The sequence below is a fragment of the Anastrepha ludens genome, chromosome 4, assembly GCF_028408465.1.
Source record: "Anastrepha ludens isolate Willacy chromosome 4, idAnaLude1.1, whole genome shotgun sequence".
In the NCBI taxonomy this organism is placed as follows: domain Eukaryota; kingdom Metazoa; phylum Arthropoda; class Insecta; order Diptera; family Tephritidae; genus Anastrepha; species Anastrepha ludens.
The window spans coordinates 26,737,003-26,759,975 of NC_071500.1; the positions used below are offsets into that span (position 1 = coordinate 26,737,003).

At 37.4% G+C, this 22,973-nt stretch overlaps 1 protein-coding gene across 2 annotated transcripts in view; it reads right to left on the minus strand.

Moving 5' to 3' along the window:
- The window catches only part of LOC128861320 (angiopoietin-related protein 7), a 41,776-nt gene that overhangs the window by 14,766 nt on the left and 4,037 nt on the right, over positions 1-22,973 (minus strand). For both annotated transcript variants that reach the window (XM_054099372.1, XM_054099371.1), the window contains exon 2: positions 14,560-14,705. In XM_054099372.1, the coding sequence (XP_053955347.1) occupies positions 14,560-14,705 (146 nt within the window). The remainder of the gene's footprint in view (positions 1-14,559; positions 14,706-22,973) is intronic.

Genomic DNA, 22,973 nt, shown 5'->3' on the forward strand with positions numbered 1-22,973 from the left:
TAAATCAATTTTTTTTTTCGAAAGTTGGCAACCTTTTTAGGCTTACTGTCAAAATCATATGTTAATCCCACCATTTGTTTACAAGTTACAGTGCTTTAAGTGACGCTACTTTTGAGTTTTTAAAAATAATGAATTCAAAGCAATTCCGTGTGCTGATTTATCATTGTTTTTTAATGAAAAAAAAAAATACTGTTCAATGCCAGGAATGGCTTGAAAAACATTATTCGGACTCAGCTCCATCAAAAAGAAGCATTTGTTATTGGTATGCCGAATTCAAACGTAGTCGTACAGACACCGATGACATTTCATCTACTGGAAGGCCAAATGACGCTGTTATTCCGGAAAACGTTGAAAAACCACTGAAAATCATTATGTCCGACCGTAAAGTGAAAGTGAGGGAGATTGCCGACATTCTAAAGATATCAGCAGGCAGTGTGCACACCATAATACACGAACATTTGGGTATGAAAAAGGTGTTTTCCAAATGGCTGCCGCGTTTGCTCACACCGGAGCAAAAACAACAACGAATCGATGATTCAAAGAGCTGTTTGGACATGTTTACGCGCAATAAGTCGGAGTTTTTGCGTCGGTACATCACAATGGATGAAACATGGATCCACCATTTCACTCCAGAGTCAAATCGGCAGTCTGCTGAGTGGCATGCAGCCGGTGAAAGCCGCCCAAAGCGACCAAAGACGCAGCAGTCGGCTGGCAAGATTATGGCGTCTGTATTTTGGGATGCGCATGGAATAATATTCATCGACTATCTCCAGAAGAGGTAGACTATCAACAGCGACTATTATATAGCGTTATTGGAGCGTTTGAAAGACGAAACGGCCTCATATGGCGAAGAAAAAAGTGTTGTTCCACCAGGACAATGCATCGTGTCACAAATCAATGAAAACGATGGCAAAATTGAACGAATTGGGCTTCGAATTGTTTCCCCATCCACCGTATTCTCCAGATTTGGCCCCCAGCGACTACTGGCTCTTCGCGGACCCCAAAAAGATGCTCCTTGGTAAGAGATTTGGCTCAAATGATGAAGTAATCGCCGAAACTGAGGCATATTTTGAAGGCAAAGAAAAATCGTCTTACAAAGGCGGTATCGAAAGATTGGAATGATTGTATCTCCCTAAAAGGGGACTATGTTGATGAATAAAAACGAATTTTGGCAAAAAAATGTGTTTTAATTAATTAGTCACACACATTATTGAACGAAACTTTAATGTACAAATATGTAATATATGTATCCTAATTGTTGTGTGAAGAAAAACAGGCAAAGCCTATAATAAAGGATAAAGAAGAAGAATATCAAAGAAGAAGTCAAAATATACCAAAATAAATTAATATTTGTCCATTTAATTTAATTTTTATTACTCAACAGTAACGCCCCCACGCAACTTCTCGAGAGGTAGAGAGAGGAGTGGGTGTATACTCGTACTTTTAAAACCTACCTACCTAAGAGTACCTACTCTAACATGTTAGACTTAAATCTTGACTGCTCATATTATAACTGTCAAGTAACTCGTCGGCTTCTGGACCACCCTGTACATTTTATTTATAAGTAGATAAGTAAGTACAAAAATAGTGAAGTTCGCTCAATTTGTCAATCAATCAACTTGAGCGACTAATGAGTTGGACGGCATACGAGTCAACCAACTACCACTCGAAGTATAAATACATATTTATTTATTGTGTGTAAATTAGTTTTATTTTTGCACTATTTTCCAGTCCGCAATTGCAGCGTTAATAAGAATATAAGCATTAGGATGAGCCAATTTTGTCACTAGTCTGTCGTATGACATAGATTGGGTTGAGAAATCAGAAGTCAATTAATTACATATCTAAATAAAACAAGTAAGTAAGTGATTAATTCGGTCCACACTGTCCAAATTTAGATTTATAGCAGCTATACGAATTAATAGTGATCACTTTCTGAGTTGAGTTTTTTAAGTAGTCACGTTACTAGTAGAAAATAAACAATAACAAAACAGTTTCTTTTCTTAATATAAATTACACCACCTTTCAAATAAGTACAAGGTGTCGCAAAATTAATCACCCTATGTGAATGACATCGTATGTCAATCATATTTGACACTTTTGAACTGTCTGGCAGTATACAAAAAGACAAGCAGTGAAGCGCGGAATGGTACAAACACTTTGACGACGACAGACGACAGGTAGTATTTGGTTAATAATTAAATACACACGGCCTTATGCAGTCCATTAACGGACTAATCTGTCGTGCAACTTGGGCTCGTTGTACAGCAGATTATTGACGCGTTAATGGCTTTATTGTACAACCAAATTTTTGTTTGACAGACGGTTTGATGAAAATCAAAAGATTTTTATATTTTTTCGCACTATACAACAGATTTGAATGTTTGTGGTTTTGTTTGATTTTTTTACTTTTCCTCCACTTTTACTCAAAATTTGTAGAGCTACCAACCCAGTGTCTTGCTAAGGGAGCCGATTTGTCAAGAGAGAACGAAAAAGCTGTTTACTGAGCAAATTTTTATCATTGAATCATGATATGACTCCTTTTTTCTGCATCCTCTTCAATTATTTCACATATTCCAAGTAGAGCTAGCTGCTGACTTTATGACGACATTTGCAGCCAAGAAAAGTAGTGGCGAAAGTAGTCCATGCGTTTATATGCACTATAAAGGTCAAAATTTCAAGTTGTTACAAATATTACTGCGAATGATTTTAAACAACATTTTCAAAGCCTACTAAACCAACCGCAATTAACAAAAGACATTTATTAAGCAGCTGCGCTATGTAAAGATGAATATCTCGATAAAGATACAAATTTTATGGCAGTCGAAAAAACCATTGAAAATGCTAAAATAAATAAAGCACCAGGAGAAGATAGAATATCTTATGAACTGCTAAAGTTTGTTTCGCCAGAATTTCTTTTGGAGTTAATAAAGGAACTTTAGAACACCTTCTGTGCGTCTGTCCGGCATTATTAAAATCGCGCTTAAAATGCATGGAAGCCCCATTGTTTGAAGGTCTGGAGGAGGTCTCAAAAGCGGATCTCCCAGCACTGCTTAGATTCGCCAAAAGCGCTGACATCCTACATGATGTCTACTTTCAGTATTCATAGAGGTCGGTCTCCATCTGGTATTGCTAGGGACCAAAAGGTCTATGCGTGGCTTATCGCCAACCAGACAAACCTAACCTAACCTAACAAAGGCATACAACATAATTTTTGAGACCGGAAGAATCGATAAGATTCCTTTTAAAAAGGAAGATGTAAACAGCCAGTAACTATCGGGGAATATCTTTTATTGATTCTGTCGCAAAGGTGTTAATGGGATTGATTAACGCAAGACTTGCAAATTGGGAAGAAAAAAAACGTGCTTACAGAATTCCAAGCCGGCTTTAGAAGAAACTATTCAACTGTAGATAACATTTATAATCTTGCGTCTATTGTACATATAAAGTTTCATGAAAACCAAAAAGTTTATCTAGCAAAATAACGAACCTAATAGGAAATATCTACCAGATCTGCGGTTTGGACGGGAAAAAAAGTATCAGACTATTTTGAAACCTGCACTGGTGTGAAACAAGGATGTCTGTTGTCGCCATTATTGTTCACTTTATACCTAAATGATTTGCACGACTATTTGGAATGTGGACTATTGGTTGAGGGCACGAATATACAATTTCTCCCTTATGCCGATGATATTGTTCCCCTGGCGGATAACCGTAAAGTCATGCAATCCATGATTAATATCCAGGAGAAATACTGCGCTGAATGGAATATGGAAGTAAACCCAAATTAATCGGAGATGGCAGTCTTTAGAAGAGGTGGACGACTTTCCCGGGCAGAAAAATGGTGGTACCAAGATAAAAAAATTAAATTGGTGGCAAAATATAAATATCTTGGTGTCATTCTCACCCCCAAATTGGCCTTCAACAAGCACTTAGAAGCCAGAAATACCTCAGCAAAAGCTAGTATAAATTGCACATGGAACGATTTTTTAGCGAAGCCATTCATTTTATTAAAATCGAAATGGAAGCTGTTCCAAACGGTATGCAGAGCGATACAAACTTACGCAGCGCAAGTTTCGATGAAGTAAATAAACTTCAACGTTATTTCATTGAAAGAATCCTCAAAATACCCAAGTTCACTCCGAATTATGCAATAACACTAGAAACTAATTTAGAGGATCTGGAAAACCATATACAAATACAATTGCAACAGAATCCCACACAAACTAACACAAGGCATCTTAAGTAAGTAAAAATGTGTTTTGGTTTAAGCATCTGAACGACATGGGAATGGAGTTCGGTCTGAAGTTTGAAGAAAACATCACCGCTACAGATTGGCAAGATCGCTGTGTACAACTTCTTACCAAAATGAAAATAAAAGATCTCAACATGGCAAGGCAAAAAGCACAGTTAAGCGCGACGCGAATTTATAAACATTTAGGCTACTCAAAAAGGGATTCATATACTAAAGAAGATATGCGGCTAGCTGAAATTACAACAATTTTCAGAGCATGATGTGGTTTACTGAAGCTAAATGCAACCACGTATGGAAATAACCAGAAAATTTGCACCCTCTGCAATTTAAACGAGGAAGAAGATATGCAGCACTGCTTCGTAAGGTGTCTGGTACTGAAGATCGGAACAAGATTCCTAAACGAAGCGAAGCTAAATGAAGCAGAAGTAATAGATATACTTAATGGCCACAGTTGGAAAAGACTAACTTGCTTTATATAGGGTGAACGATATGAAGTGTTCACACTGCTTGTATCTGTAAAACAGCTCATGACATCAAAGTCAAAAGTGTTCTAATGAGAGTTCAATATATTGTTTAAAAGCCATCAAAAGCATTTGCGTCTCAGTTTTGTTGAATTTTTTTTTCTGTGATGGAATTCAAACGTAATAGTGTGATTGCGTTATATTTGGCTGGAAAATCACACCCAGCCATTGTTCGTGAGCTCAGTCACCTCAAAGTGAATAAAATGTTTGTGTTTCGCACTATAAAACGTCACAATGATACTGGTAGCATTGCAAAACGCTATGGAGGTGGACCAAAATAAACCGCAAAAACGCCAGAAATGATTCGGAAAGTGAAGGCTCGACTTGAACGAAATCCACGTCCAAGTGGAAGAAAAATGGCCAAAGAACTGAAAACATCGCAAGACGCATTCGACGCATATTAAAAAATTAGCTCAAGGTCAAGGCTTACAAGTTCCAAAAAGCACACGATCTTTCACCCCCGAAAAAAAGAAGTTCGGTGCGAAAGAGCAAAGGAGTTGTTGCGCTTGCACGAACGTGGTGAATTTCCTAACATTGTGTTTTCTGATGAAAAAAAGTAGCCAATTGAGCAGTTCATAAACACACAAAACGATCGTGTTTACTTGACCGAACGCTCATACGAAAATTTGTGCCTACGTATGGCCACTCGAAGCAATTTCCCATCGCAAGTAATGGTTTGGGCCGCAGTGACCGCTGATGGACGCTCTCCAATAGTTTTTTATCGAGCCTGGTGTCAAAGTGAATGCGACTTATTATCGCATAAATGTTTTAGAAGCTGCTTTAGAGCCGTGAACACGTAAACATTTCGGTCGTAGACCATGGACGTTCCAACAGGACTCGGCACCGTCTCATAAAGCTCGTGTGAACCAAGAATGGTTAAAAAATCATGCTCCAGACTTCATTTCGTCCACACAATGGCTTTCGAATTCGCGAGACGCAAATCCGATGAACTATTCCATCTGGTCCATTTTGGAGAGCAAAGTGAGGACTAAAATATTATATATGCCAGTATGGGTGCGCTGAAAAAAGCGATTATACGAGAATGGGCCAAAATACCTCAAGATCCCATTCGTGCAGCATGCAACTCATTTTTTGATCGTTTGAAGGCTATAGTCAAGGCAAAAGGTGGTCATATCGAGCTAAAGTGAATATATGGTAAAATTATAGTCATTTTTTAACAATTTTGACTTTGAAATCAATAAAAACTAATTTCACACAAAAATGGTGTTTTGAATAGGTAACACTTCATTTCGTTCACCCTGTATACTCAGTAGGCCGGGTCGATTTGTGGGGAGGCAAAAAAATCGCCCATAGCTCTGTGAGAATCATATTCTAGGGATAAAAATAAGAAATTTTGCCGAAGGAACCATACCTCTAAAACGAATTCTGATGTCCCCCAATTTGGGTCGAACTTTTTAGTTTCTTTTCTCATGTAAAGGCCAAAAATGGTGATATTTTGAAATGATTGTATGGGGAACCCCCAGGGGAGTTCCAGGGCGTGTGCCGCTGGCATGGGTGGATCGGCCGTCCAAAGTTAGTGGGGGTCGGTCATACATTTGGACTCGATTGGAGCACTGTAAATGGGTCAAAGTGGGATTTTTCGTTCGACCCAAATTGGGGGACATCAGAATTCGTTTTAGAGGTATGGTTCCTTCAGCAAAGTTTCTTATTTTGATCCCTAGAATACGATTTTCACAGATCAATGAGCGATTTTTAAATCGACCAGCCCTAATACTCAGCCTTACGCTATAAAGATTTTCTTATTGCAGAGATTAATTTTAGATTAAGTTTTGAGCTGTGACAGACAATATTGTTTTTGCCACAAATTTATTATTTCTTTCTTTATGTATTTATATAAATTAACCGATTTTAAAAAGAAATAATTTTTTCGGTTTTATTAACATTTATTTACTTCTCCTAATACTAGGAGTAGCCGATATTACGAACGGTTACAGACGCGAGTCAGCCACGGAGTGATTTTACAATTGTTAATTAAACAATTAGAATCTCTGGTCTGTTGCTGCGCTGCCGTCATTGCCTCTGCCAGCGCATCCGCCTCAGTTCTTGAAGGGGTTACATTGGTTTCGTCGGGTAAAAAAAGGCCTATTTTCAATATTTTTTTTTCTAAGTAAAAAATTGTTTATTTCATTCAAACTTTTTTCTGTCTAAAAACATATTTAAAGAATAATTTCTGAAATTAAAAAAAAAAAAAAGCTAAAACTCCTCCATTGTGACGTCATTTCCGGTGACCCCTCGAAAAAAAGGTGCGTCCGCGTTGTCAGCATAACTCCTGACAGGATTATCGTAAATGAAAAACAAAAATAAGTGTTTAGTTAAGACCATAAATTCGTGTTTGAACGAAGGGAAAAAAAAGTAAAAATTGGAATTTTGACAGACATTTCACCAAAAAAAATGAAAATCTCGGTCAAGTTTGCTTGACATTTTTTTTTTTTTTTAAATAGTTGTAATTGAAAAAAAACACAAAATCCTTCGTTCAAGCACGAGTAAATTGTATCTCGAACAGCTGTGTAAAATTTCATCAAGATCGGTTGAGTAGTTTTCGAGAAAATTTGACAACCGACTTTGAAAACACGGTTCCGAGAAAAACTCGTTTAAAGTGTTGAGTAAAACTATTATTCGGATCGACTTGAAAATTTAGGATAATATTCTTGAGATGTTGTAGCAATTAATAAGCCAAAAAATCGATTTTTTGAAGCCACGAAACCCACGAAACCCATGTAATCCCTTAATGCAATTCAACATGTCGTTTTGTTTATTTTAATGTTTTGCATGGCATTCTTAAATAGCAGACTTATCGTCAGCTTTTCTTGTGGGAAAATAATGTGTGGGTAGCTGGCCTTGATATTGACGGAGCACATCTTGTTATTGTAGCAGCACATAAGCAGGTGCAGTTTCATATTACTTCACAAATGACAAGTCTCAGCTACAAAAGGAATCTGCAAGTTTTTGTGAATAAGCACGTAGCCGGTGTTAATTTATATTTAAATGAATTATTTTATAAATTATTGAAATGTAAGATGCAATATTTATAAATAAAAAAAGAATTACCAAAGGCCAAAATAAAGATTTCCAACATTCTAAATATTTTTTATTTATTTAGTAAAAAAGTTATTGAAAGCGTATATTTGTAAAGAATTCTACAATGAGTTTGAAATGTGGGTATAAAAAAAAATCGTTGAGGCACGAATTAGTAGGAATTCGATCAAGAAAATTAACCCTTCACTTATAGAAAACCTCTAAATATTGTAATTTTCTTGCACCAAAAACGACCTACCCTTATGTAATGTCCATATGTATCTACTATACGTATTTATGTGCACTGAATGGGATGATTTTAATTTCGTGGGTACACAGCTGTAATGCAGAATTGGCGCTCTTACACTTAGTAATTGTTGGCTGGCGTCAAGAGTATGAATACACACACACACACATACATACGTGAGTTCAAATTTTCTTGTTCAAGTACTTAATTATGCAAGATGCATGCCAGCTACCGAATGAATTCAATGTTGCACACTGGAACTCTAGGTATTTATGCTTGTTGATGATGGTAACGATGGTGATGAAAAAAAAATGAATTTATTTTTGTGTATATTAGTACATACATACATACATAGACATGTATATGCGTTTATGTGTATGTTATTTCAAGCCCATTTGTTTGCAAGTTGAAGGCCATTAATCGCATCGCTTGGCTTTTTCAATTATAAATTCGAAACAATAATAACGATCAATTTAATAATAAATTTAGAATTGATCTGCGTTAGCATTTCTTCGCATACAAATACATGGAATGAGTAATTGCACTCGGCCAAGTTATCAGTGAATCTTCATTCGACATACCATTGGAATATAGAAAAAAAAAAAAAAAAAAGATTGGTTTTTGTGTTCAAAATGAAGGGCGTTGTTGCTGAAATTTGTTTTTCAGCAGAAATTAAATACGAATATAGGGTGATTCAAGGATGATGTAGGTTTTTAATGGCAATCATTTTGGATTTGTTAAATTTTATGCATATTTTTTTATTTTTTGAAAATTTTCCCCCCATTGTGGAAATTGTCAGTTTCGCCTGTGAATAAACAAATTTGCGTGCATTCAAGCGTGCGCGATTTAGAAAATTTAAATTAAATATTCAAATTGCCGATTTTTTTGGAGTCCACACTATGCGCTGCAGTGGATGGCATTGCCTACGCATTTTTTATTCAAGCTTTTATTTTGTGGTGTTGCGTTGAAACAAAAATCTCGAAAATTTGCGCTATACTGTGAGCCATACTTCGTTATTAGGCGGCATAAAACTGCAGGTTCCTTCATTTGTAGAGGTGCACAACACAAATAGGAGGAGAAGTTCGGTCAAATAAGCGAAACGGTGAAAGCGCCAATTGAATTAGGTTGGGGAATAAGTTCGTAGCGTTTTACTGAAGACTTTTATTTGCACAAAAAAAAAAAATAATTATATCAATAAGTTAATCAATTATAAATTCGCCCTTGCTGTTTACAATCTCTTCTCACCTCTCGACCAATTTGTTGATGCCGTTGCGCCAAATATCGCCTGGTCTGGTGTCAAAGAAGTTATTGAGCCAGTTTTTAGGTAACTCTTTGTTATCGGAGGTGACGCCGCAGTATATGTATTTATACAATAGGACAAACCAACATTTTTTTTTTTTCTGAAAAACAATTAAACCTAATTCACTATGGAAGAAATAAAGACATTTAGACGCATGGAAAAAAACTATAATTTGATTTTGACTCGCCGACTGTTTTCAGAAATTTTTTTTAGTCCCAATAGTTACAAGATGTGCAGCTCCATTCAACACTTTTGAGATATGTTATTCTGGAATACACTCCATCTCAGTTAATTATGGCCAAATATTTTCATTTTTTTTTGTGCGAATAATTTAATTATGTTCTCAGAAAAGGGAAAGCTAAAAAAGTATCCTCTGTCAATGGTAGCTCCTGTAATATAATTGCTGACATTTCTTTTACCAACAATCGGTCGGTGGTGTTGACGCAGCGTGGATATCGACGTCGATTTTCTAATCGTAATGTGATGTGCAAAGATCCAATATATCCACTTAAAGTCATTGTATGGTGCAGTATTTTTTGGAGGGAGGACTCATTGGAAGGTATTTTTTTTGTTTGTTTTTAAGATCGTCATCGGCAATACGGGCACTGTTACTGGCGAATGCTACAGGGCCATGATAAACGACTTCTTGCTGCCGGCGTTAGATGAGCGGCGCTCGATGCACATGAGGTTTCAACAAGACGATGCGATGCAACCACGCACAAAGCATTTCGCACAATGAATATTGGAAAGAAAGCATTTTCTGCTCACGCAATCTCCCGTTTTGACGATTTGGCATGGCCACCAAGATCGCCTGATTTAACCATCCAAAACTTCTTTCTTTGGGCCGACTCGTATTCGCGGGCTTATGGCAACAAGCCTCAGATAGTGAGATAAGAAGAATGTTTGACAGGAGTTCGTTATCATCAGGAATCTTGCGGAAAGTCATGGAAAATACAATAAAATGGCACAAAAATGTATTAACAATAGCGGCAACCACTTGACGGATATCATCATTTCCACTTAACAAAAAAATTGCAGAAGCCCAAAAAACATTTTCCATAATTCAGAATAATTTTTGTTTTTGTTTTATTTATTAAAAAGTTCATTCAAGAACAACATTATTAATTTTGTGCCACGCATCAAACACGCAGTGGAAACGGTTGACAACTCTCTCAAAGCCAAAATCTGCCAAACCTGGGTTTGTCTTTGATGGAAACGTATTATAAATCGACCCCTCTCATCATTCTGAGCATTTTGATACATACATAAATATTAGGTCACTTTATATGTATATATTCGCAGTATTTCTATATGCCTAGTTTTAATATATCATTTACTGTATAGCAAAAGCTTTATAAATCAATGTTCCAAACTTTGTCCTGAATTCACAAAAATTAATTGAATTAAAAAAATGTTTATCCAAATTTTCAACTTTTTTATCAGAATAGAAACTGCTGGGTACACAGCTTCATAGCCCACTCAATTTTAGTATAAGTATATTAAAGCATATTGAAGTGTGAGTTTGAAGCCACTCAAAAACCGCGTTGATATTTGACTATTTTTTTGCATAGAAATTAGTAATAGAGTAGCAGTTCCAGATTTTTCATGGAGACAGTCAGATAACTGACTCCTTTTATTGACGCATTGTTTAGAAGTAAAAAATAATATTTGCTTTTCATACACCTCTTATCGGTCATTTCGCAACTGGTACAATTCTAGTTACTCTTGAACTGGTAAGCCCACATCTCTCAAATATCATCTCCTATGTAGTAGTTTGACTTTACGAATGCAGGTAATAATACTAAAACCAACACCAACAAACTCTTCGAAAATAAATAGTGCTAAATAAGACCATGTTTTATTTTTTACGTTGTTTAATTAACACTTCAAATCTGCAGCCACTCATAATTATATTCAGCTAATCTCTAAAAGGTGTTCAATGGTAATTTCATTTTATCTTGTTTTTGTAGTTTTTTTTTTTTGTAGTTAAACTAAAGCATACCAAACCTTGTTAAATTCCACTGGTGACCTTTGTATTATATTAGCTGGTCAAACCATTTTTAATAAATAAAAAGGAGAAAAATCATTATTTTAATATTTACCGTAGTTTATATTTCTATACACATACGAGTATATGAATGTATGTAGATGTGTGTAAGGAATTGGTCATTAGAAATTTAATGCATCTAAATAACAATCTCACAGCCCCTTTTATGTACAAAAAATTTATTATTTACGAAAGAAAATTTTATGCAAATAATGATTTTTATTACAAAAACTAGTTTTGAAGTGTAAAAGTTTTGCCTTTTTTTAGAGTACCTCCCATTAGTGCCTTAACGGTAACATCTTCAATCTTCTGACTCACAGCATGCCACTTTTGTTGAAGATCTTTTACATGCCTAGATATATATTTTGTCCACTTTAATTTTCTTTTTACTAGAGCCCAATAATATACTGCCATAGTTGTAATCAACCGGAGAAAAAAAAAATATATTCCACTTGCTCTGTGAATGCTCTGCCCTATGGAAGGCGAGGATGTTAACCCTTGGCAACCGCTTTTTGAAAACCAGGAAGAACTGACTGGTATAAACGGAAACAATCTTATGAGGTTTCTTAATCTCACAGACTGGAAATGGTTGTGAAGGAGTAAACGTACAACTTGTTGGTAGTGCGGATGTGGCAACAAAATGGTGTGGAAACACTAAATGGAATCTTGGTGAATTACCACTGCAACCAACTAACCAACAGCCCAATACCACTCGATTGGCCGCAGTTCTGGACGATATAACTTTTCTCTTACCATTTAAAAGCAGCTTAAGTCTAGTGGCATAAGGCGAGATCAGGCCAAAAGAAGTTAAGCATGATGATGTAAAATTGGCCATAGTATCTTTTCTAAGCGGCTGCCGGCCTTAACAACCGCCTTCTCCAAAACAACCGCCTTCTCCAAACTGAATAAAGAGGCAAAGCGAATGGGTCTGGTGGTGAACGAGGACAAAACGAAGTACCTCTTGTCATCAAACAAACAGTCGGCGCACTCGCGTATCGGCGCCCACGTCACTGTTGACAGTTATGATTTCGTGGTTGTAAAAGACTTCGTATGCTTAGGAACCAGCATTAACACCGATAACAATGTCAGCCTTGAAATCCAACGTAGAATCTCTCTTGCCAACAAGTGCTACTTTGGACTAAGTAGGCAATTGAGCAGTAAAGTCCTCTTTCGACGGACAAAACTAACATTCTACAAGACTCTCATCATGCCTGTCCTAACGTGAGGTGCAGAAGCGTGGACGATGACAACATCCGATGAAGCGACGCTTGAAATGTTTGAGAGAAAGATTCCGCGTAAGATTTTTGGACCTTTGCATGTTGGCAACGGCGAATATCGTAGGCGATGGAACGATGAGCTGTATGAGCTTTACGACGACATAGACATGGCGCATCAAATAAAGATCCAGCGGGTACGCTGGCTGGGTCATGTCGTCCGAATGGATACAAACACTCCGGCTCTGAAAGTATTCGATGCGGTACCAGCTGGTGGTAGCAGAAGAAGAGGAAGCCCTCCTTTGCATTGGAAAGATCGGGAGAGAAGGACTTGGCTTCACTTGGTTTGTCGCCGGTTAGCACGAGAAAGAAACGACTAGTGCGCTTTGTTAAACTCGGCTAAAATCGTGTAAGCGGTTATCGCACCAATTGTGAAGAGGAAAATCATTGCAGAACGCAAGTATAAACCTATCTTTGTTCTCCATTTTCGATTGGATCCGTGGTGCTGTTGACTGTCCGTAGCTTCTTGAGAAAGTTTTCTATAATAGTCCATCCAGAGCTCTGCGTAGTTCGGAGTTATAATATTATATGTTGGTCTCTCAAAATCTCTTTGAATTACAAAAAGGCGACTGGAAGAAAGAGATGCGCGAGCAATGGACCGATTATTGACTCATCAAGTAGCTAAAACACCAAAAGAAGCCGCAAAAAATAGTAAAAAACCCATCAGTGAGCGGACAGCATGCAAACCGCTGAATAATCAAGTTGGAGGCCGCCATCAAGCCATAAAAGCCAGCAATTTGTGATAAAAACGTGAAAGCGAGACTGCGATTCTGCAGAAAGTACGAACACTGGAGTGCGGATGACAGGAAAAGAAGGATATGGTCTGATGAGGCCCATATTCACCGTTTCCAGTCGGATGTGAAGTAGTATTAATGGCACCACCCGCATGAAAGGCTGCAAAAACATCAAGTAAAGCAAACGATGAAGCATGGCGTTGGTAGCTTTATGGTCTGGGGCTGCTTCACGTTGGGAACATTGGTCCATTGGTACGAACATTCAGAAGAATTAAAAAAATAGACTCTTTGAATATTTTACATCCCAATTTGCCGGATTTTATTAACCTAAACGCATATCCAACAATAGAGGTTATGTTTCAGCAAGACGGAGACCCGAAACATGCCACGAGAATTGTTCAAGAGTGGATAAAAAATCAGAACTGCCAGCTTTTAGAATGGCCACAGCAGATTACTGATTTAAACCCTTTTAAAAATCTTTGGGCTATTCTAAAGAAACGGCTAGCATCTTACGAAATGGCCCCAAAGAACATCGACGAACGATGGTCAAGAATTCAGAAGTAATGGCAAAATCTTCCACACTCAGCTATTGGAAAACTGGTCGAGAGCATCCCAAAGCGTATAAATAGCGTCATTAAGGCTGAAAGTCTGTGGACAAAATATTAATATTAAATTTTATGTAATAAAAGTTATCGGCGAGCCAAATTCACTAAACATACAATAATTTTTTCTTATTTTTGGGTAATCTTTTTTGTTTTTAAATATTTAGAAAACTTGAGTTAATAATTGAAGCATTACCTGAAAATTAGATATTATTTTGAATTAATTATTTTGAAGCTGATTTGATAGCAGCCATCAAAAATGCACGAATATGCGAAACATTTTCCGGTTCTGCACGCGACTGTACATTCAAGCACCCACACAAAGTTAATACCCAATAACAGATTTAATCAAAGTCTTTAATTTATTCCTGTATGTGTTTTAATAATTTTCTGAAATTCTTCTGCTGGCTCCTTTGAAAGAAGAAACTTTGCAGAAAGCAACCTACTACTAAAAAGTTGTCTACATACATACATATTAAAACTTAGTGCAAGTATGCCTCTATAAATAAATTGATTAATTCATTACTTAAAAAATTCACTTACTTTTTTTCTATATTCTCCAAGCGTCTACGTAAATCCTCATCCAGTGATGCCAAAACGCTCACGCGATCATGCAAATTCGTTAAAAGATTCTCGCAATTTTTAGATGTGCCATCGGAGCTCGGCGCTGCCACTGATGTACGAAAGTGCTGCATTGGCATTGCATAAAAAGTAAATAAAAAAGTTAAAATTAATTATTTTTCATAATATTTTTTCCCCGATTTATTTAAAATTGTATATATATCTGCATATGGCAAAATAATTCTAATTGATTTACAAATTGATTTTTTGATTTTGCGCCAACCCCGGAAAAAATCATTTACGAGTAAACTTCCTAACTATTGCGCTGTGTTTTAAGCTGTGATCTTTGCTGTCAAGAAAGCAGCAGAGCTGATATGTACAGATGCAACAATTAAATGCGCAATAAATTACTACGTAAATAGCCAAGCGGCTATAAAAACGATCAAATCATAACGTCTATCATCCAAAAATGTCCATGAATGCGAGGAAGCAATTAACAAGCTCGCTCGTAACCGAGCTTTGTTTATATTGGGTTCCGGGGTATAAATGCGTAGTGGGAAATGAGACAGTGGATGAAATAGCTAACGAAAGCACGAGACTTACAGTGGATCAAATAAGTCAGGTACTTAAACTCCTGCGCACAATTTAAAATTAACAACAGAAGCACATCTTAAGAAGCCAAGAGACAGATGGCTTAGTTTTAAACAATCGCAAAGTTGCCAGGGCCATGGATAAACGCGCACATGATGACTGGTATACTAAATCGGTTATATTTCTAGATAGACGGAGCTATACCTTGAAGCATCTTCTATGCTACTGGAAAACTAGACTATGTTAACTGGGTGCTCTTAGTTTTGAAAGACTGGAAGACATCCCTGAACTGGAGCTTGAGCGACTCCTAAAATGTAAGGAAGTTTTTTTTCTGTTTCCTTGTTCACTCCTCTCGGGAGCATAGGGCCTCGACAAGGCTTAACTTGCGTTAGTTTCGTTAATCTATTTGATTTCTGACAGGGTAGGTGATTAGCCTGCCGCTACCAGTCCTAAGTGGTAGAAATGCCCAACAGTCTTTTCTTAGGAACAACGCCTTCTTTACTGCATGGATCGCCATCTGTGTTTCACATTTTTCTGCAGAAAGATCGCACAGATGGTTGAGAACTTCGCTAAATTTGGTGTGGCTGCGCTGATGCAATGTGTAACGGATTGTTTTTGCTTGTTGTAGCAGCCACAATGCAAATAAAGCGCTGACTATTGTGCGGGAGTATGGATGGAATGGACTCGGTTTTTGCGGGTTTGAGGAAAGAGATTTGTTTTTTTAGACACAGGGAAAGTTGGTAAATTTGGAAAGGTGCCAGGACCGTGCTTTACGTGAGATTCTAGGCTAGTGCACTACGTTAGACTACCGAGGCCGCCTATATTCAATAAAAGTGAATGTGATTCATATATTCGCTACAAAAAGAACTCTGATCTAGTATCGCTATGTACCAAAATGGTATCTCCGTGGCTTCGGCCAGCCAATATAACCTAACCCAGCACTAACGAGTATAAAGTTTATTAAAAAAATTAAGAGTAAAACTTTGATGCCGCTGTTTAGGATTTAAAGTATTTAAACGATTCAAAGTACTGCCCCTAATTTGCAGGTATTTTAGTCTATCTGAGTACGAGTAGCACACGAATCCCTGAGTACGAGTAGCTCACGAACTCCTCATCTTTAGAGACGATCCATGAATCGATGTATTAACTTACCGCTTTATAAAACCGATCAGCCATCGATCGAATCATAATAAAGTTAAATAAAGCAGCAATGGTTCGAGATATCAAATTGGTTTCACCTTTATTTTAAAGCAGATCGCTTGCCTGAATTTCATTGGCAGTTTTTCATGACTGGATCCCACATGTGCAGCGTTATTCCAGCAATACCATCTCGAATGTAAGCCACGAGCTTGATTTCTCAGTGCAACTACGACCTTGATCGAGCCCTAGAGAAAATATCTGAGAAGTGAATGTGCACCATGGAAAGATCCAAACATCAAATTTCTTCTTCCCAACTTCAAGCGTTGCGTCACTTATATGACATGTAGTGCCATTTTATGGCATTTAGGAACCAGAGCTGAGCTATATGGATATTTCTCAGCAATAGAAAGTCACAGAAAGTTGGTGAACATCGCGCTATATCGAGGAATATTTACAGTAACTGTGTCTCTTTTCTCATTTCGAATATTCGAAGGTCCGATAATGCCGCTATGTCATAAACAAGCAGACAATATTTGTGAACGCATTTGTGCTAGATTGCATATTTTTGGATTTTGTGCACTCCATTGTCGGAAATTTAGCTTGGTGATATAGCGGCTGAGTCAAAAATGGGCCTCATCCGAAAAGAGACGATATTTTGGGAAATTTTTATTTTTTTTTAATAAGTTCCACATATTCGGCAAGCGTGAAACGATGCATGATGAAATATCAAACGCTACTGAATATTTTGCCGTAGCCGAGTGGGTTGGTGCGTAACTACCATTCGGAATTCGAGGAATGTTGGTTGAAATTTCTGTGAAACACGAAAATGAAGAAAACGAATTTTCTAATAGTGGTCGCCCCTCGATAGGTCAAGGCAAACCTCCGAGTGTGTTTCTGCCAAAAAGTTCCTCATAAAAAAATATCTACCTTTCGGAGTCGACTTAAAACATCAAGATGCACCCCACAACTAGAAGGAGGTGCTCGACCAAACACCCAAAAAGGGTCTAAGCGCCAATTATATGTATATATATACTGAATAATTTGACAGCCGGAGTTCATTGGAATGTAGGTGAAATCGTTGAAGTACCAGTTTGACACTCCTCTTGTAGCACTAAAGCGGCGGTTTGATTCATAATGGTAGGTAGATATCTACAGTCAGCCAAAGCTGTTGATATTACGGAGAAAGTTGATGGGATTTAGGTTGGCGCATTGCCGAAGGCTCTCGAAAAAAAGAACAATCAGTGACCTTAATCGTCTAGCTGCCAAACTCGGACATTTACAGAGCAAGTGCTCAACAGTCTCCTTCTCTGAAAGCTCCCCATTGCTTCTGCAATGGCGTTAAATGGTAAACCTAGTTTTTCTGCATGTGTGCCGATCGTCCGATGATCGAGTTTGGAAATTGAATGGCGCGGAGTCAGCAGGACTTTCTCTGTCCTACATATATTATATTACACTGGAGCCACAGGATTAGCCTACGAGGTAGCACATAACGAAATGGAGCTCCATCTTTTTTGCGCTTTCCTGAGAAAAAGTTGTGCAATTGCTCTTTAACAACAGTCAGGGGGATGTCTATGACTAGGTAGGAGGTATTTGAGACCAATTCAGTCCCCTTCCTGGCAAGCTCATCAGCAATTTCATTTCCGTCTACGTTCGTATGTCCTGAAACACAGATCAGAGAAATGTAATATAACATAATGGAAAATGTAATAATTGGAAAAAACTATCATTCCTATTTGGTCACCCATATACATTAAATAAAATAATACTGTTTTGAAGATTTAATTATTTTTTGGATAATTTATCATACACACAGACAGGCACCCTGTATATTACATATCGACAAGGTAGACAATAATGTATTTATTTGGGTTTTGACCTCCATAACCCCTCTGCTTTGCGTAATTGACATTATCCACGTACGCAATTACAAGTAATAACGAAAATACGAGGGAAAAGTTAAATGTATGCCAAACTTGACAGCCTACATAATTTCTTCAAGCATCTCCATCAAAAAACAAAACATTTTAACGCGTGTGTATGTATGTTAATATCTCCCAACGATGTGAAGAAACGGGATTTTTACGCAAATACTCGCAATGAATAGGTGATCAGACTGAGAAAAAACCAAATCGATTGCCCTGACAATCGCCAATGCCAATGGCAGATCATCAATTGAGCGGAATAAAAGTTGTTCGACAAGAATTCGACTTAAGTGAACTCAGATGTTGGCTTTGTGCGGGCTTTACGTAAGCAGGCGTGTGTTCACATTTGGACTTATGTGGCTATTTATACAAATATATGTACATACATATGTTTGCGGAAACGTTGTACATCCAAATTGATGGCGAAAAGTTAATATTTGAAAATACGTGGACGGTGCCCTACTTACAGTGTAAGTAACTCGAGTGACAGGCAAAAAATTAAAGAAATTTATAATTTTTTACAACATATGTACGAGGGGTGTCGTGATCAGAGAACAAAAACAAATTTTAATCATCGAAAAACACTTTATTGTTTTTCAAAATATTCTCCATGAAGATCTATACACTTTTGCATGCGTTTGAAACAATTGTCGAAGCACTTTTGCCACTCTGAATGAGGTACCTCCAAAACATGCATTCTGAATGCCGCAACCGCTTCTTCAGGTGTCGAAAAACGTTGACCTCTCAGTTTGCTTTTACGTACGGGAATAAAAAGAAGTCATTCGGTGCCAAGTCAGGACTATACGGCGGACGACCCATTAATTCGATGTTTTGGGTGCACAAAAATGCAGTTGTTTGAGCCGATGTGTGGGAGCTCGCATTGTCCTGGTGAAGAGTGATCCGTCTTGGCGATTGGTTTTCCTAATTGCTTGGAAGACAACTGGCAAACAAATGGTTGTGTACCACTCACAATTTACTGTTCTGCATTGTTCTAGTGGAACGGTTGCGACATGTCCAGTTTTTCCGAAAAAACAAGCGACCATTTGCTTGGAAGTGCTTCGTGCGCGAACAACTTTTGTTGGATTGGGCTCATCTTGAAACACCCATACAGTCGACTGCTGTTTACTTTCGGGCTCATACGCGTAAATCCATGATTCATCACCTGTCACGATGTCATAGACGTGTTTCGAAGCCCCGCGATCGTATTTCTTGAGCATTTACTTTGACCAATCGACACGAGCCTTTTTTTGAGCGATTGACAAATTGTGTGGGATCCAACGCGAACAAATTTTTTTGACAGTCAAATGTTTATGCAATTTTGAATGTATCCTGGTCCCACTAATGCCTAAGATTGTCTCAATCTCACGATAGGTCACATGACGATCTTGCAATATCAGTTCGCGCACAGCATCAATGGTTTTCGGAACAACAACTGATTTTCGACGACCTTCACGAAATTCGTCTTGAAGTGAACTACGATCACGATTGAATTCACCATACAATCGATAAACACTGGTCCTTGATGGAACTTCATCGCCAAAAAATGAATTAAGTTCATCCAGGCAATGTTGCTGAGTTAATCCACGTCGAAAGTTGTAAAAAATAATCGCACGAAAATGTTCACGATTTAATTCCATTTTTGGACCGAAATGAATCTTTTAAGTTACTGTAAACAACACAAATAGCGCTGGTATTGCAAAACGTTCTGAGTACGTAAAAGCCAAAAAATGTCAGCTGTCAGTTGCCAGATTGCAACACCAGGGTTGCCAAATCCCGACATATAAAAGGCACCCCTCGTACATAAGTTTTTTAAACCACGAATATCGGAGAAAAACTGAATGATCTTACATTTAAAAATGGTTGGAAAGTACACATCATTTTTCAAAACTTCCTATGAAACAATTTATCAAAATAAACTTTTCAACACAACAATAACTCGTCTAGAAATGCGGGGGAGGGCATAGCAGCTTCATATAAAAAATGTATACAATTACATATATAATTATAAAAAACCTGTTCTTCTAAAAGCAGCTGAGCTTATAATAATAATATATAATAAAGTAAAGTCGTTTTTTTTTTTTAATTGTAGACTTAGAAGTAATCCTGCTAATTTGATACCTAGTGAAGCATTATGCACACAAATGATGATGTAAAGCATTTTTTTTGTCTTATAAATATCTAAAACTTATTCTCGTCAGCGCGCCGATATCCCAACAGCGCAGCCATGAGATTCTTCTATTGCTACATTCTCAACTTTCGCAGCTTCAACGGGCTACAATATACTTTTTTGTTTTTGTTGTTGCAAACTTCACTTTAGTATACTGACTCAAACTACAATTGAATCTAAGTAACAGTCCGCTTTTTCCAGATATTATACGCAATCGAATCTCGGTGAAACACCAAAATTAAGAAAAACCTTTTTCTAATAGCGGTCGCCCCTCGGCAGGCAATGGCTAACCTCCGAGTGTATTTCTGCTATGAAAAAGCTCCTCATAAACAAATCTGCCGTTCGGAGTCGGCTTGCAACTGTATGCCCCTCCATTTGGAACAACATCAAGACGCACACCACAAATAGGATGAGGAGCTCGGCCAAACACCCAAAAACGGTGTACGCGCCAATTATATATATATATTTATAATACGCAATATTACCAGTTCCTGGGGTGCCACCTTCATCAAAAAATTCCCTGAACAACCGCCAGTTGACGCTCCAAGTCAATTGATTTTTGTTTTGTTTTTGCTTTATTTTGTTTAGTTCTGCGATTAACATTTCTACCAAAAATTGTATCGCCATTAGTTGACATTTGTAAATCTTATGCCGTCTTGAGTAAATCTAGCTCTGCACATGTTTTTGATATTTTACAGTTTTCAAAATGGAATTGAATTTGCAACACGAGTTTATATAAAAATTTGCATTAAAAAATTTATTGTTGCGAAAACCTTGAAAATGTTGGGAAATCGTTTCGGTAATGATATTCTCAAGAAAACAGCCGACAGCCGTTTACGAGTGACATGAACGTTTCAGAAAACTTATGAAGGCAACAATTTCTACTTGGTAAATCTGAAAATATTTCTTCTTGGGTAAATATGAAAATATCCAATATCCATAGTTGGCCAATTTGTCGGCAATTTCATTCCCTTGAATACCGCAGTCTCCCGAGACTCATAATCCGTCTTGCAACATAATTAAGCTTCTTCTTACATTCCTGAACAATCTTTGAGGTTTGCTTTGCGTTATTCAGGGCCTTCAGTGCAAACTGACTGTCAGAAAACTTCAGAAAACTTATGAAGGCATCAATAAAGTGAAAAAAAGTTGATCAATAACTGCAAATTAGCCATCAGAGAGCAGGGGGAGGACTTGAACATTGCTTATGGATCCGTTCAGGACGTTGGATTTACAAATTTTGGTGCGCGGGTGAAAATATAGCCAACATTGGAAAAAATGGAGAAAAATGAAAAAAAAAATCTATTTTCCGTAGGTTTGGTTTGGCAGCCGCATCGCACGTAGAGACAGTGATGCCACTTAGACCACGAAATGGGTGCATTGTGAGCCGCAGGTGCTGGGCTACATTTCCCTTTCCATATTGAACCAACCTGAGCTTTTGACAAAGCGTAAAAGGTTGTTGATACCTAAAATATAGAGATTATTTATATTCATTAAGAAGTAGGCTCTTAAATATCAGTACCGCCTTCTAGCTAGAGCCAGACATGTGCAAAAAAGGTGTTGAATTGTTTCCAACTCCTCCTTATTCCAGCAGCTACGACAGAAATCATGCATGTAAGCGTCTAATCTCCTTACGCGGTTACCTATGAGACAATGTCCTATGAAGACCCCAACTAAGATCGTAATTTGAAGTCTATTCAATTGTATAATATTCTAGATTCATAGATTTAGCCTTGGCCATATTTGCGTAGCAATTTCACGGCTTTTGGATCCATCTTTGATTTACAGAACTGATTAGTGCGTTCTTAAAAAGAAGCTGACAAGTTCCGCGAGGTACCCCCATAAAATTACTTATGTTTGGCATACAGGTACCTTCTCTAGCAAGTTGGTCAGCCCTACAGTTCCCTGTACAGTTCTGTGTGGCCTGAAACTCAGCATAATATAATACGATACTCTTTGGCCATCTTATAAAAAAAGAAATAAAACACGAAAATGTGCAAGATCATTAAATACAACCGTGAATACTGTCTTACTTAAGAATTTCACAGATATTTTTAAAGCTGTTACGTGGCTTTGTGTTTGTCACACTACACAAACAACAACACTCGTAGAAAGCATCACTCGGTCTACCATACACATGACAGAGCTTTCGCATTTTGTTGTTGTTGTTGTACAACATTTTTCGTGTACATCTTTCGTAAACTTTTTTCTTAATTTATTTTGCTGTAGAAGTCTGATTGAGCAGGTGCAATGAACTCTAACAGCGTAAAGTGCATCTTCGCGTGGGATTTATTAACTTGCTTTATTTACATACAAATATTTTTGCGTTAAATGAGCGAAATATTCTCTGCTGCTGTGAGAATTATAATTTCACGCTCTCACTTAGAGGGGTTTTTAACAGTTTTTCTTAATGCTTTTTTTGAAAGGTACTCTCATTAATTTTTAAGTTACATTGTATTTTTGTGATGAGCCTGAAGTGGTAATTAGTGAATAAAACACAATTCTCTTTTGGTAAATTTTAATTTGTAATCCATTGTAATATTGTTTTTTTTTTTGTTGTAATACGGAGAAAGTGTATT